General features: G+C 40.8%; 1 protein-coding gene across 5 annotated transcripts in view; it reads left to right on the forward strand.

Annotated features, from left to right (window-relative positions):
- srgap1a (SLIT-ROBO Rho GTPase activating protein 1a) overlaps window positions 1-16866 on the forward strand; it is a 73401-nt gene that overhangs the window by 36889 nt on the left and 19646 nt on the right. For 3 of the 5 annotated variants that reach the window (XM_029522329.1, XM_029522328.1, XM_029522332.1), the window contains exons 4-12: window positions 2370-2432; window positions 5272-5451; window positions 6086-6214; window positions 7834-8055; window positions 8568-8669; window positions 13641-13838; window positions 14313-14397; window positions 15494-15521; window positions 16498-16603. In XM_029522329.1, the coding sequence (XP_029378189.1) occupies window positions 2370-2432; window positions 5272-5451; window positions 6086-6214; window positions 7834-8055; window positions 8568-8669; window positions 13641-13838; window positions 14313-14397; window positions 15494-15521; window positions 16498-16603 (1113 nt within the window). The remainder of the gene's footprint in view (window positions 1-2369; window positions 2433-5271; window positions 5452-6085; window positions 6215-7833; window positions 8056-8567; window positions 8670-13640; window positions 13839-14312; window positions 14398-15493; window positions 15522-16497; window positions 16604-16866) is intronic. The other 2 variants (XM_029522331.1, XM_029522330.1) reach the window with 1 other exon arrangement.

A 16866-nucleotide genomic window follows, 5' to 3' on the forward strand; every position in this document is an offset into this window, starting at 1 on the left:
CTATTTCTATACCATGATTAATGTCAGGGGCAATATGAAACCCACCATTCCCCAAAGCCTGACTTGGTTTCTCATCTCCGGGATGTTTTCATTTCTTTAATGTGGTTGGATTGCAGATGTTAAAATGTTAAAAGGGAAAACCCATTTGTAGGATCCTTTTAATAAATTAGACTAAATTGGAAACCCCCCAACTTAGGTTCCTCAAAATGGAAGGGGGGGGGTATGTGTGGCGCAAACTAAATCACATCAGTTACACAAGACGGCATTTGGTAAACAGCCACTATTGCTTGTAAATGGAGGTATACGCCTGTTACATTTAGTTCTTATGGAAGCCATTACGTAAGGTGTAGTTTTTCTGGTGAAAGCACTTTAAACATGTCTTAAATGTAATTAGTATTTACTTTCATCTCTGTCTTTACTTCTGTCACACACACACACACACACACACACACACTCTCTCTCTCTCACTCACAGCCCGTGTGATCCCTCAGAAGGCTTTTCATTGAGTTCTGGACCACTTCCCAGCCTCCTCAATAAGGGATGAGCTGACAAGCTTTAGATGTGACAGACAGTCAAAGGTTCTGTCCTCTGAACTGACAGCTGCTAATAGATTTTTCCCACAGCAGAAGGCCTGTAAGTTTACTTATAGTATAGTACTGTTTTGTTTTTGTTTTTTTGTTTGTTTGTTTAGTTTTTTGGATAAAGATGAAACTCAAGGAGCAGATCAGTGTATAATTTACCATAAACTGAGGACCTGACAAATTTGGAGCTGCTGAAGCTCTGGATATCCAGGCTTATACACTCTTTATGCTCTAATCAGGTAAGAGCCACAAATTAGGAATTGACTGACCAGGTGGTGGCTAGGTCACCCAGCACGGCACTCTAAATTCAGACACTGCCCTGGCAGCTAGTAACTGAAAGTTTAATCCTCTTTGCGGTCTATTTACATGCTTGGAAGTTGTGCAGCTTTACCTGTGACTGTGAAGAATTGAAGTGAGCTTGTGTTATGATCAGATTTCCCCAATCTTACCTGTTGCTAACAGTCACATGAGGCCTCCAGTGTTCATGATAACAGATTATGTGGGACTTTTCTACTCACAAGTATTCTGAATACCAAAAGATACCACCAAATTTAAAACATGGCTTTAAATCCAGGAAATTCCCCCAAATCTTGTAGATCGTTTCGAACTTACTTTATAATAATTTATTTTGCACTTAAGGTGCCCTTTGACCTCATTAATGAACCAATGATGTTTACATTAGCATTTCTTAATGCAATTGGCACTTTTGAGGTCTGACAAAAATGAATGTCCTTCTGAAACATTTGCTGATTTTTTTTTTTTTTTTTTTCTCTTTCATATTTTTTATGTCCCCATGTACTATTTAGTAGTCTCCTTTATTGCCTGCGTTGGCACATTACTTGATACCCCCATCAGAGTAATAACAATTTGCCTGCCAGCTTGCACATTATGACTGATATAGATAAAATAAAGACACACTAAAGTATGCCTTGCTCTACAGTGCTACCAGACAAAAATCACCATTGGCTACATTTAATAAACATGGAATATATTTGTAGATTCAATTTAAGTTTATTTTTGACCAGCATAAACCTTTAGAAAATCTACAGTACATGCCTTTTCTTGATCAGACATACATTCTTCTGTCGTCCCATCCTATTGCACTAGGTGGTTCAATGCCCTCTCAGGACGCTCTCAAGGCCTTTTGTTGGGAGCAGCTCCCACAATGAGATTTGTCTGAGGATGATTGGGTTATGGAAAGACATGGAGTACAGGCCAGCGGTGTAACATCATCCAGGTAGCAGCACGTTGCATCGACTGCAGCGGAGAGATCAAAAATTCATTGTCATGACTCATAATCTCAGAAATATAGTATAGGAGTCAGTGTGAAAGAAATAAGGGAGCAGCTCAGTTATATTGATAGTAAATCCATCACAGGATCGGTGTTGAGCTGTATCCCACAACCATGTGATGCATTAACGTGGGCGTGTGTGTGATAGTATTACTGAGTCAGCCTTGTGACACAGCTGATTGAGTTAAGATACTTGGGAAAATGTTTCACATTCAGCCTTTGAAGCCAGATAATGCATTAAGAATGTGGACAGTGAAACCATGGAACAGCCGTCACAACGCCGATAACGCTCTCGCACAGAGACCTTGTACTTGATACGAGTAATGTTCTTCTATTGCGTTCGTACCATTCATTAATTCACATTGTAATGAAACTTCATTGGCAGTCAACTGTGATTATTTGCTTTGGGGAAATCTTAATGTACATTTCATTGCATCAAATTTGTGATTTGCTTCATTGTTCTTATTGTTTTTTCTTCTGTATTTCATTTTTTTTAGAGCAAGGAAATCGCCTTTCAACTCCAGGAAGACTTGATGAAGGTCCTAAATGAGCTATACACAGTAAGTAGTGATGACTCCATTATTTTTCTTTTCAATGCACTTTTATACGTTAGTCATTGCTGTGGCTGAACCTGGTTTATATTAAACTGTGAAAAAGTGTTGCATCTTTAAACCTGTAGCTCAGAGATGTCTGAGGGATTCTAAACAAATGAACCCAAAGTTATTTTTCAAACTGTAAGAAACTTCTGATTTCTTTTACAGCACTCGACCATGAAACACAATCCCTTTTACCCACGATAACTCATCTGTAATATTTCAGTTTTATGTTTGCTTGAGTCATAGTGTGTATGTGTGTGTGTGTGTGTGTGTGTGTGTGTGTTTTTTTTATTATTATTTTTTATTTCCCTTTTTTTTTTTTTTATTGCAGGCTGTAATGTGAATATAGCTGCAGCTACAGACCTTTGACTCATAAGGTTACATTTTCTCAGGGTCTAAGTACCATTTCATCAGACCATCAAACTGCTTCGGCAAACCAGCTGCACATCTGCAGTGCAGTTTTTATGAAAGCCATCTTTGTATCTTTGTGGGGCAAGGTGTTTAAATCATGACTGAATAGGTAATTCCGCTGCTTTAATTGCCGCAATCAGCCCCGGAAAGCCTGCTAGCTTAGTTTGAATTCTCAGAGATTTTGTGAGACAATTATACACTGGTGTTCTTGTATAGCTTGGCTAGATAAACTCTCATGCTGTGTTGTTTATATATGAATGATGAGGATCTATGTCATAGAAGCTGCTTTGTGTCAATTTCATGCATCAATCACAAGAAGCACTCAACAGATAATATAACTCCACAATAACTTGCCCCAACAGTAAAAGTACGAGAGAAGAAAATACACACAGAAATCAAATACTTGGCTGACGTATATTTTTCTGTCAACAATCATGCTATTCCTCACCTAAACTTCAATATTGTTGTGTTAAGCTCCTCATTGATCGTCATAGTGACCTGGGATGTGCATAGATGGTGATACAAATTGAGGCAGTTGTTGAGCTGCACAATTTGCTTTCTGTCTTTAGGCGACTACAGCAGTTACACTCCCAGTCAATGTGCTGCTCCAGACACGACAACATGCTACTCCAAATTTTGTGTGTCACTCTGACCACAATCTCCACACTCCAGATTTGACCTGGTGGGAGGACACGCGTGCACACACATGCACTCAGTTATGTATATATTTGCACACACCGCACAGCTGTTGCATCAGACAGCCACGGTGCCAATGTCAGCCTCTGCCAATGAAATAGCAGGTCTGCTCCATCTCTAAATAAGTCCCTCTAAAAGAAGAACCAAAGTAAACACACAACCGGCAGATTCCAGACCAGTAAGTAAGGAGTACAGGGCCCAAGGTCAGTCACCCATCTCTAAACTGGTTCCAGTTATGGCAAACCCCACCTAAGAAAAAGGGCTGCAGACAGATGAGGCTTTTCGTTGTTGTTCCGCTTGTACATAAATATCGCATTCTGAGTAAAGATGTTTGGATTTTGAGACGGGTGAGTCTATTTTTGCAGAAATTGTGGTTTTATGTTGACGAGTGTGTGGCATATGCAGGTTGTGGAGCTATAATTTACTGGAGTTGGTTCATTCCAGGTTAAACCACCGATGCTCCATACTGATGTGTTTTCTGTCCTTATTTTCACTCCATTACACAAATCAGTTCTCATTTAGCTTTACTAAAGACCCAATTTATGTCAAAAAGTCTGATTAAATGTGACTTTTGAAAAGAGATTGACAAAACTTTTTGTTTTTCATTCGTAAAGGTCAGTGAGTTTTTCCCGCATATGGCTCCATGTGAGTGTCATGGGCTTGCCTCGGTTTTTATTTTTCCCTCCACCAGTGATTTATCTGGACTGGCCTCAGATTCTTCATATGTTTCCTCCATTCTCTTAAAAACACTCTGGTCTCATCGTAACAAGACGTAATCTCACATCTTTTTTTGCTGTTGAACGCATTATTTGTGTTTTGTTGTTTACCTGCTAATTAACATATGAGCCACTCCTCAGTTGATCAGGGCAGTACACATGAGTAATGCATACACTCAAACCTTCTCTTTTGATGATGACTCGGTAAGGAAGGTAGTGCTAATCAACAGGTCACCCTCATGGTCATGCATTTTCCCTGTAGTAAATCTCTGCTGTGTCATTGAACTGCAGCAGGAGGACAGAGCTGCGTGTTAAAGAGAAATAAATATCAAATGTTAATCCTCGAGTAACAGAATCCTTCACATGGCATCCATTATAACCATGTTTGCTCCCAGAAGGCTAACTTTAATTACCTTGAAAAAAAAAAGATGTTTTCAAACTGTCTTTGAGTTATTAAGCCCATTTAATTGTATCTTGAATAACAAGAGCTGAGTTGTCAATCAAACCACAGAGGGAAATTCACCCTCCTCAGATCTGCTTTTACACTCAATATTGAAGGTTACTACTTCCTAAGTCTAGGTTTTTTTCCCCCAGACAGAGAAGTGAAGGCAGAACATTGGATTTAGTTTGCAGTGACTTGTGGTTGTTGTGGTTGTGTGAGGGCCTGACATAAAAAGGCTGCAGAGAATCTGTCCTTGGTTTGTGGTTTCGAGGGAGACTAAGAGCCCGCTGTGAGATGAGTTGAATCGATTTGTGATGAATGAGCGGGCTAAAGGATGGAAGCTTTAGTTGTGGGTTATAAATGCTCCGTCTCGACCTTAAAGATGAGTTATTGTGACCTTCGACCTTGCAGGAACCCATAAAACTTGACATTTCTTAACCAAGAAAGTGACTTTTAAGATGCTTTGGCCATCTTATAGCTGAACTAATGAAAAACAGGAGATACACATTCTTTTTTTTTTATCTCTGTGTGTTTTTAGGTGATGAAAACCTACCACATGTACCACTCGGAGAGCATCAGTGCTGAGAGCAAGCTGAAAGAGGCAGAGAAACAAGAAGAGAAGCAGATTGGCAGGGGCGATCCTGTCTTCAGCATCCGAATGGAGGACAAGAACCCGAGGCGAAGCTCTGTGAAGAAGATTGAAAAGATGAAAGAAAAGGTAGAATGCCACGGGGTCCGCTGCGGCATAAGTTTGTGATAGTCGTATTTACTCTTAAATTTAGTTGGTAGTCACACCGCACACTTTACCATGAGAAGTCTTTGAGAAGTTTGAAGCTTCTGTTGAGGATTTTAAGCACAGTGACCTGAGCAGAGGAAAACTCACTGTAAACATCGTCACAGCCTTAAAGTCAGGCTTTTCTCCCACCAAGCCTGTTTTCAGTTAAATATCTGTAACAGACAATTGAAGTCCTGGCAAATAGTTGTGGACAGTGACTAACTAACTGCTTCTTGTTTGTCTGGTAGAAAGGAAGTGCACAATAAAAACAGATGGCTTAGACTGAAGCATCCTAGTTGAAATAAAGGGGACTGGCTGTTTTTAGTTGGGGCTTTTCTTTTTCTCTTATGTTTTTTTTTGGGGGGGCTATTTATAATACATTTTTATGTTATGTCTCCTCAAATGTGCGTTGAAGCTGTTGTTTTCCCACTGATGCAATTTGGTGACGTGCTATGTGCAGAGACTTATAAAAGCACAATCACTTGTCAGAAAGGCAAATTCTCTGCTCATTAAATTCATTCTCTCGCTCGCTCTGTTGTTGCCTGCTCCTTATTCTTGCCTTTAATCCTCTCATCAGCGTCAAGCCAAGTACTCTGAGAACAAGCTGAAGTCGATCAAAGCGCGGAACGAGTACCTGCTGACACTGGAGGCGACAAACTCCTCCGTTTTCAAATACTACATCCATGACCTGTCGGACTTAATTGATGTAAGTATGAGCCCACACATTTCTGTCAGTCTTGTTCTAGGATGACTTCATCATCAGCGCAGGATGGTTTGTGTCTTGTCTGACTGGGGAAAGTCTTTACAAAATCCCAGCACACACTTTACATTCATCTTTGACCAGTTTTTCCTCCCCTATATGTAAATGTGTATATATATTTATTTTAAAAGTTTATTTTAAAAGAATTGTGGGGTCGTCTGAGTGGGATTTTACTGGGAAATAACAGCACAGGACAGAACTGAAAACTTCTTTTCTCCTTACCTTCTATCCCAGATATTATATTCAGTTGTGTTTTTCTGACATTGTGTCACTGTTTTGAAATTTCTCGGCATCTGTCAGACTGTCAAAGAAATGGTGGGTCAGACCCCAAATTCTTCTTTTTCTGTCAGTTATAGCCTTAAATCGTCTTTTCATCCACCACAGAACTCACACCTAAAGACTGTAACTTGCACATAGATTGCTTTATTTGACATTTTTGCCACCATGCAGATTAACATGACTCATATGTGCTTTATACATAATAAAGCTCAGCCGGTTTTGTTTTATTTTGCTGGAGAAATACTTAATGCACCATTTTCTGTTTCTCAGGAAACAGGATGAGGCTGAGTTTATTTTCCAGCATGCTTTTGGGGGTTTTATATTCTAGACAGGGCTGAAGAAGAAGAGAAATGCAACTTCTTTTCAGCGGCATGCTGTGCACTGAAATTACCCATCTTCCCGCTTTGCTCACACGGCTTTACATCTCACCGGGGGGTGGGTGCGTGTGGGAGTGTGTGTGTCTGTGCAACTTCATTCGATGCACTCTACGTGAGCTGTATGTGCAGCTTTCCACACATTTGGGTATTGATGAAGGAGACTTTTTATGGTTGAAAACAAAATGTGCAGGCTGGCTGGTAGTGGTATCGCATTTGCCTGTTACTCAGGCGCTGTCAGATTTATGTGTGCAAGCGTTTGAGTGTGTGTTTTGTGGCTGCCTGGGGTATGTGTGTTTGCCCAGGAGAGACCTTGGCTGAGGTTTTTAGTTATTAAAAACTGGCATTAGGTCCTGGAGGTAATGTTCAGATTGTGCAACATGGAGGCATCACTTCAAGCTCAGAAAGTGCAATCTTCGAAACCTTCAAAAGCAGTGAAAAACAGCAGCAACTTTGACTAATCAAATAATCCACAGCAAACACCAAACAATAAAAAATTAAATAACCACAATTTTCCATAAAATATGCAACTTCGCACTTTTTTTAAAGTTTAGACTCTCACTAGTTTATTTTCCTCTGGTGACAGAAACTTAATAATTTGAGTTTTGCTATAAATTCTAATGAATTAGCGTGAGTGAGATTATTTATGTTCCTGTCATGGCAGACTCCTGTGCAGTGCTTTTCAATAGTAGGCTTACACTGTTGTTTGCACGTCAACTACTGTTTCTGACTTTCTGAAACTGTGACAGCTGGAAAACTATCTTTGGTTTTGATTTCTGTCATTATTGTTCCGCGTGTCAGGATCTCGGATTACAATTCAGATTTGAAATTTAAACGCAAACAATTAAATTCTAGGTACTTCTCTTACTGATTCTCTGTCTCTCTGACATTGACCGTTCTCTTTCCATCCAGTGCTGTGACTTAGGATACCATGCCAGTCTGAATCGAGCGCTGCGCACCTACCTGTCAGCTGAATACAATCTGGAGACGTCACGCCACGAAGGTCTTGACATTATAGAAAATGCTGTAGACAGTCTGGACCCACGAAGTGATCGGCAGAGGTTCATGGAGATGTACCCAACTGCCTTCTGTCCACCAGCAAAATTTGAGTTCCAGTCTCACATGGGAGACGAGGTGTGTATTTAGAGTTTTTAAGTATTTTTAACATTTTAAGAATTAAATCAGGAAATGTGGAAATTTGCAGTTACACTCAAACCTGTTATATTTCGATCCAAATCTTCAGTACTGAATTTAAAGTATAAGTGACTTTGGAGTTGATTAGAAAAGTCTCAGGCTAATCGGGTTGTGATTCTCAGTGGCTTAAATGCAGTCTTTTACTATCAGATTTGCTTTTATGGGGCACTTAAATTGACAAGTTGGGTGTTATTCTTCCCCCTGCAGCCATGTAGCTCAGCATGTGCTAAGAGTTTTACTGTTTGGCTGCCATGACCGATGTTGATATCGTGTCTGTTTACTGGCTGGTGTTGTGTGGCTGTCTGCAGTCACTTGGCAGACGTTACTGTGGTTCCTTTTGCATTTGCAGAATTTAAATTCCTGCTTGCATCCTGTTTAAACCAGAAGCTACATGACACAGCCTAGTTTCAGGTTCCTGATCATTCATCATTTCTTTATTTTATGTTTTCCAGGTGTGTCAGATCTCGGTGCAGCCTCCAGTGAATGGAGAGCTCATCCTGAGGTTCCAGCAGCTGCAATCTCGCCTTGCTACTCTGAAAATTGAAAATGAAGAGGTAGGTAATACAAAAACCGACTATACAGGCGTTTGTGGCAGAAAGGGGTGCTGTTATATCAAACTTGTCAGAACTATTCTCTGCTGCTCCAGTTATGCTGTCTACCAGGACGTTCATTATGCTGATATTTGTTGGCAACAAGATGCTCATAGTTGTGGGGTATTAAAGCTACTAAAGAAAGTTGACTTCAGCCAGAAGTCATCCAAGGTGGGAATAGTTGCTGATGATCTTTGCAGAATCAAAGGTTTTTTGCATTGAAACACCACACACGCACATGCACTATATTTTCCTCTTTGCCATGCCCTGCAGGTAGCCATCAAACCCTTTCTGTCATTTTTGCTCTCACCGATAGATTTCTCTGTCTTGGTTTTATTTGCAGAAAACACATCCTGTGCTTCTCTGTTTTGACAACAGGGAAGGAAGGATGCAACTGCTGTTGATTCACGCAGTCACGCCCATCAGGCCAACTATTGTCTTGTATCTGACCTGCTTCATCTCTATGAGCTCCCACTGGCACTTTTCTTTGTACGCCCTGTCTATTTCTCCCTCCTCATCAGCACACTGTCTTCCTATCGTATATAGATTGAAATAACTTGCAGGCTGGTCTTGATTACTGTAGAAGATATAGTTTAACACCACTAGTCCTACAATTGTGGCAGCGCTAGCAAACGCAAGCTAAGTAGAAATAGATGAGGAGTAATAGGTCTGTCTCTTTACAGCAAGGCCAAAAGCACTCACATTGTGCTAACAAAGCACAGTTTATAATTGGCTTGTAATTACACCATGCCATGAGCAACCACAGGTGCTAAAGGTAGGAGTGGTAAAGTTGATTCATTTCCTGAGGAGACTGTGACATTTCTTCATCTAAAAGCACATCATGGCTGCCACTTCTTGTGCATATTTATTTACATAAACAAAAAAAGTCCACTGTTTTTCACCAGTTTCTTGCTAATCCTTTTAATGTAAAGCAGCAGCCAGAAATGTTAGGTTTGCATTAGCAGTAATTTACTAGAGTTGTTTTACAGTAAGACTAAAAATGATGCTGACGCCAGTACTGAATGGATGGCACCCTTTCCTGTTCCTTGTGTGTCCTTGTGTGTGAGTCTGCAATTTTTCAATGAAGAAAATAGAGGGCCACCATTCACAATTAGTGCTACGTTGTGGTTAAAAAGTCCCAGTGTTCATTTTTAATTTCCCTTTGAGTAAAAATGCCAAATATTTGTTAATCGCATTTTACATTGAATGGGGATCTTTTGGTTTTGGCCTGTATGGTACAAAGCAAGACTTGAAAATGTTTTTTGACGTTCACGGCTGGTGATGAGCAGCTATACCACAGCATGTCTTTGACGTCTCATAGATTAATAGAAAAATTTATGATAGCTAAAGTTATCATTAGTCATACCCCCACAAATTCTTATTGAGACTCAGTGTTTAACGCCATGTTTGCTGACCAGTCTGTGTCCTGCTGGAGATGTTCACATTCAGACAAGGTGCAGTAGTAAAGGTATTTCTACAACAGGGCACATACTCTGGTGTGTGTGTTTGTGCAGTGCGTGCGTGTGTGTTTGTGCAGTGTGTGTGTGTGTGCAGGTATGATGACAAGGCCTGGTTGCTTCATGTCCTTGTTTGCCGCGGATGTCCTGGTGGGTCAGAATTGGAGGACGCTGCTGCCTTGTGTTAGGATCACCAGATGGCCTCTCTTCCTGGGAACAGCGTGCTAGATACATCCTTGAAAATGAACTTTGAAAGCATTGTGACAATTTACAAGCACAAATGTCAAATGAACAACAGAGAAAAAGAGTTTGCCTTCATCCGGCCAGGAAAAGCTCCAGGGCAGTGCTTAATAGAAGTACAGCTGTTTCCTCAAACCTCTTTGACTTCTGTGAAATGGGAAATCAAACCAATACTTAATAATTTACTTTCCGTCATTGGTGACTTAGTTTTAGGTTTTGTAGACTCTTAATAAATTGTCTGGTTTAAGATGGCCCTGCTGGGTGGGAGAAATGAACACAGATTCTTTTCTGTGTTAATGATGAGGACATCATTCATTTCATTTCAGTGTTTTCAGACTAATTTTACACCTTCCCAACATGTCTGGTGGGAAGCATACATAACAGTTATTCTTGAGACGCGCAAAACTCTGGCAATCTCCCTCGCAGGGAGTGTTTGTTTTTTCCTCAGATAAATCTCAGGGAGGCAGATCAAAGCCTGTCTGTTTGCACTCAAAGCAGGATGATCAGCAGATTACACACAACCCACAGGCTCTGTAGTAGGCTATGGACGTGGAGATGACTGTGGGTCATGCTGTGCTGCTGCCTTTCTGAATGACACTGATTTGTAAGTCTGACAAGTGAAATCATTCTGGATTTTGGCTGTAAAAATCCTGTTTTCATACTACTCACCAACAACTGGCTGACTCAGCTCCTCATACATAAGAGCGCAAAGCATGTCAAGCCCTGGTTCTTAAAATGAAGTACGCCTAACACAATCCCAGGGACTTTTCTTCAGGTCTGCGGTGCAGCTGTAGAGACTAATGGGCATTTCCACCCGTTTTCTGTAAAAGCGCTGTTATAATTGAGCCCAGCGGTGAATACTGGTTACTACTGGTCTGCTGAATAATGGATAAACTCAACAGCTTTTCCACCAAGAGCAATTCTCTTGCATGCATATCTTTACAATGACAGCCAGGCCTCTCGCTTCCACTGCTGCCAGATGAAGAGAGGCCGCCTAGGACCCAGGAGAGTCAGCCCCAACTCATTCAAAGGGTGATTCTAGGTCTCATTGATTTACCTATTTCAGGGACTAGCTGTGGATAAAACTAGTGCATTCATGTGAAGTGGCACCCGGGGATTTCTCTCATCTATTTAAACCAGTAGGTTTTTTTTTTGTTTCGTTTTGTTTTGTTTTTTAAATTCCAATCAGAAATGTCCTCTTCTAGCCTTGGTCAAATCTTTGTTTTTTCACTGTAAGGGGCGGATGACGACTCTAATTATATCCACATTGTGTCTCTACCAGTGTGTGTCCACGCTATAATCCATCACATCAACACGTGAAAGAGGCCAAGTCCACCTCACTTCTCAGGTGGCTTTTGTTCTTTCTTGAGGGCCAAATGAGTCACAGGCCATGCGGTTTAAAGAAACAAGCTACAAGCCACGTTTGTCTTGGTGTGAAGAACCAGACATTCACCTTGTTCTTTCATTAGCACAGAGGTCAGACTCCCTCACTGGGGTCACCACTTCTGAGCAGCAGTCCTATTGACCTTTTAAGATTAATTAGAAGGAATTCCAGCTGCGCCTCACTCAGGCCCCTATTGACCTTGTGGGGCCCCCACCTTTTTAAAATTTCGCACAAGCAAGCCATGATGCAACAGCACCTCTCATTTCCCCCCTGGAGTGTTTCTTTTGAAAACCTTTTGGTGAGGTTTTTTTTTTTTTTTTTTTTTTATTGTTGTTGTTGTTGTTGTTGTTGTTGTTACCACCACCCCCGAGACGTGGTTGTCAGTATTCTGCATCAAAAAGGCCTCTTGGCCTTTGCAAATTTTTCAGAGCAGTGATTCATGCTCACACTTGACAGTCCTTAAGAGTCTTCTTCCTTGTCTGCCACACGTCTCATCTTTTTTGTTGTGCCCTCTTTTCCTATTTCCTCTTATTATGTAAATGCCCTTAGTTGGCATGGTCATACATTATTATTATTAGTATTATTTTAGTAAAATGGGCAGTTTGCAAATGAATTTGAAAGATGAAACGTCAGGCTGAATGTAGGTCCCTGACTGGTCCCTTGTTTAATCACCTTAATTAATGTCTTTCAACATCACTGATCATATGTCCAATTTTAGTAAATATAAGTATTTTTGTCATCCTCACAATTTGTTGATCACCATCAAATGGTAGCGTGCAAAGGGTAATTGCTTTTTAGCCTTCACTTAATGGTCCTAACATTACATTTTTGCTCTTGACATTATACAATGTAATTCATAAAATATTTAAAATTGCCAGACACATACGCATCAGCTGGGAACTATGGATGGAAATCCTTTTTTTTTTTTTTTTTTTTTTAAGACTAAAATATCTCTACAACTGTTTGGATGATTAAGGGAAATTGTCGGTCGCGTAAACCTTCTGACTTTAGTGATGCCCTGACTTTTCCTGTAATGCTCAAAGAATGAAACTTTTAGTTGCATGGCCCAGGATCTGGTTTTATGGAAATGAGCACTCATTTAACAAAATGTGGCTTAGAAAATAAATGACACTCTTCATTTTTGTGATGGCATTATTAATAATTAATCAAATTATGACTTCATTCTTCTAACAGATTTTTTTTTTGGATGAAATCTTAGCTTTAGCTCCATATAGCTCCAACACCATTGTACCATGACCTCTATAATCTGCCATTTTTATTTATTGTCTTCACTATTAATTTATATATATTTTGTCCGCTTAAATTCTGTGGAGCTGCTACATACTCAATCGCCCCCTCCTATTTGTTTGCCACAGAGTCTGTCACATGTTGTCATCATAAAGTAGACATGGCCACTGCCCGTAGCACCACACTGGCTGAAACATCCCTCTCACTAAGTGGCAGGCCATGCTCAGCCAAATCCTGAGATTTATAAGCGAAGCACTCCTGTTGACAGGGAAGAGGTGGTTATGGAAATTCATCTTAAAAGCCTGCAACTGAAAGTGCTGCCTCCCGCTGACACAGTTCACTGCTGGTCCCTCCGAGCACACACAGATGGATTGCTTTGGCCCAGAGTCAGGTCCAGGGCCTGATGGATTTTTGTTTCTTGTCAAAAAACACCAGAATTTTTCAGTGTGAGATGGGATGGAAAGCGGGTTTCTCAGGAAGTGTGATGATACAAGCAGCTGAGTATGCTGTGATGGTAACATCATGAGATGACATTTAGCTTTTAAGCAGACATCTCTTTGCTCCAACACATTCTTCATCATCTACCCCGGTGCCTTGTTTTCCCAGATCAAAAAGACATCTGAGGCCACCCTGACCACCATCCAGGACATGGTGACCATCGAAGATTATGACGTGTCTGAGTGTTTCCACCACAGCCGGTCCACCGAGTCGGTGAAGTCCACGGTGTCTGAAACATACCTCAGCAAACCCAGCATCGCCAAGAGGAGAGCCAACCAGCAGGAGACAGAACAGTTCTACTTCATGGTGAGTGTGGGAGATGTGTGGATTACAAGAAGACTTGCTGGATATGAGTGAGTGAATCCGACAGTAAAACACTTCACTCTTAATGTAACCTAATTTTTAACTTAAAATGAAAAGGCGAATTCAATACTTGCTAAAATTACTTCTTAAGATTAATCCAAAAAAATAAAGTGAGAACTCTTGTCTGGACTTTAATGTGCATTTAAATTCTACTGAACTCTGAATTCCATGCACTTAGAACCCCTTTGAAATCTTTGATCAGCTGACAAAATGGTTGTACTCCCAACATATTTTCATCTTGTAAGGCTAATTGCTATCCTGTTCCAGTCTGAAGATGAACATGGTCTGATAAAGGCTTTAAAGCGACTCTGAGCGTGTCCTTTGCCCTTGGTTGCCTTATCGTAGATTGCTGTCTTAAAAGCGGGTGCTGCGTCTGGCACTCAGAGCCACTGTGTAATTGCTCTCAATTCTCTGCAGAAATTCCGGGAGTTTCTGGAGGGCAGTAATCTCATCTCCAAGCTGCAGGCCAAACACGACTTGCTGAAAAGGACACTCGGTGAAGGTAGAGTCACGATCCCTTTACTCGCCCGCCTGTTGCAGCTGCCTCCCCACACCATGTTGAGCACTTGAACCCAACCTCCGAATGTCAAGATCACTTCCACCAGGCTGACATTAGTTTAAAAAAAAAAAAAAAAAAAAAAAAAAATCAGATTAAGGGTCCAAACAACCAATGCATCATATAAATGTGTTATTTTTATTTTCCTCAGTGGCAGTCAGCCCCCTTTTGTGGCAAGTCTCCCATCGTTCACCTGCTTTTTCCACTAGTTAAGACTCTGAGGTAGTAATCTGGGTTTCAGCCAGGCAAGGCAGAGAAGACGGAGATTATGAAGATGTATTATCCATCTTACTGACTCATTTACTCCCAACATAAAGGGCTACAATGTATTATAAGGGTTGTGGTCATTATGTGGCAGTTTCTTTTTCTACACTGGCTGGATCTCCTCGAGGCATCAGCTAATCTACCGTCAACCCAAAGAGTGTCTGTCAGTCATTGTTCTAACCCACAGTCCTGGTGCTCCCTGTCAAACTGTCTGAGTAATGAGTAATAGTGATGTGTGCTAATGAGGAAGAGAAAACACTCCTGCTTCTCCCACATGCTGCTTAATCATATTGTTGTGAATGAGCCGAGGCACAGTGTGTCACACAGACACGCTGACAGGTCAGATCCTGTTCATCGGAACAGATGGCCACCCAAACAAAAACACTCATGTTCTCCAGAACAATTTGGAAGCTTTTCTGTTCTAGTCCATCTCTCCTTGTCCAAACTTGTTTCCCTGTGAGATACTATAATGATTAGTGTGTCTGTGTGCCTCCATCAGATGTAAACTGTACCACCATGTGCCCAGTAAATGTTTGTTTGTGCCGTAATGAAACTCAAGGGCTGCCTTTTTGTGTGCACGCACGTGTGTGCTCATAGGTGTGTAGATTGGTTTTGTTTGTGCTTTTCAAGAGGCCAGTGGTTGCGGACAGATGGCAGGCCTCAAATGGTTCACGAGGCATATGCACAACGCACCGCAGGGACCTCGGATACAGGTCCTGGCATGCTGACACATTTAACTTCCCCTCACATCTCTTTTCTTTTCTCTCTGAACCCACAGGCCACAGAGCTGACTACATGACCACAAGGTAAAGTACACACTGTCACGGACACACATTTCAGAATCTGTGCATATTTAAGATACATATCTAGAACATGTTTTTGTATTTTTTTTGTATTTTTTATTTTTTATTTTTAAGCCAGTTACAAGACCTTTTGTCAACAGTTCAACAGAAGTGTGGAGTCATGAACACAGAAAAGTCCATAGTTGGACTCTGGAAATTGGAGCAGATGTGTGGCGTCTTTTTAAGCCCAATGTGGTGTCATATCGCATGCTGTGCTCTCCACGGTCCAAATAGTGCTGCTCGTTAGGCCTTAACTGGTAATCAGAGGCTGTAAAGAAGAGAATGTTTAACCAAGGAAATTAAGAATGCAAAAAAAGAGAAAAGGAGACGAACTTTGCATAAAATTTAAATGTGCTAGTGTCAGGTTCAAAGTACAACAGAAGGATGTATCAGTTTCATCCTCAGTTTTAAATTTTTGAGACAACATCAATATTCATTTTCAAGTGTAGCATTAGCTACAATTACCTACATTGCTGTTAAGAAGCTTGAACTTACTGAAATTTGTTCAATGTGTTTTGTTTTGTTTTGTTTTTTTTTTTATTTCGTCATTATGATTGAGCAGCAAAAGCATTCAAAATCCTGAACACAGTCCTACTGGTCAGGAGAAGTCAAACACGCATTCACACAAACTAAGAGAGGAAAAACCCTGCTGGGCCTGTCTAAAGGTGGACACTCACATATGCAGTGTTCTCAGTGAAGTCTAAATTTAATGGCTTATGATATCTCGTGAAGAAAAAAAAAAAAGATTGGATTGTTGGGAAAAAAGGAGGATTTTATTCAGCAGTGTCTATAAACTCTGCCATTCACCTGTCCATCATCTTAAATTGGATGATTCTTAAAGATTAGACAGTAAATTAGTAAGAATGAGTTCGTAGAGATTAATCATTTTGACGGGAGAACTAGATTGTTTATTTAATGTAATGCACTTTTTGTATTCTAGACATCCAAATGGGCCGCTCAAAACCCACACTGGCACCCGGCGGGCTAGACCCCGCTCTGTTTTTAATGTTAGGTTATTTAATGGCAATTTGGAGTCGTTTATCAAGGTACTGATTATGAGTCCGCTCGCCTGACATCGCTCCGCCTCCTTTCTATTTTCTATCTTGCTCTGGCTTTCTGGCCATTTTGGTGGGTTCCCCCAAGGCATCTTAGCTGCAATTTATATTTAGCCAAAAAAAAAAAAAAGCTAAGATGGATTCTGGAAACCTTCCTCATGAGTCAGTGAGCTCTTGCTGTCTGCGTCTGAGATGTAAAGGTGGCACTGATAGATTTGGAGAGCTGCAGGAGGAGAGGAATGGCAGGTGGAGGG

Source organism: Echeneis naucrates, chromosome 16, assembly GCF_900963305.1.
Source record: "Echeneis naucrates chromosome 16, fEcheNa1.1, whole genome shotgun sequence".
NCBI classification, from domain to species: Eukaryota; Metazoa; Chordata; class Actinopteri; order Carangiformes; family Echeneidae; genus Echeneis; species Echeneis naucrates.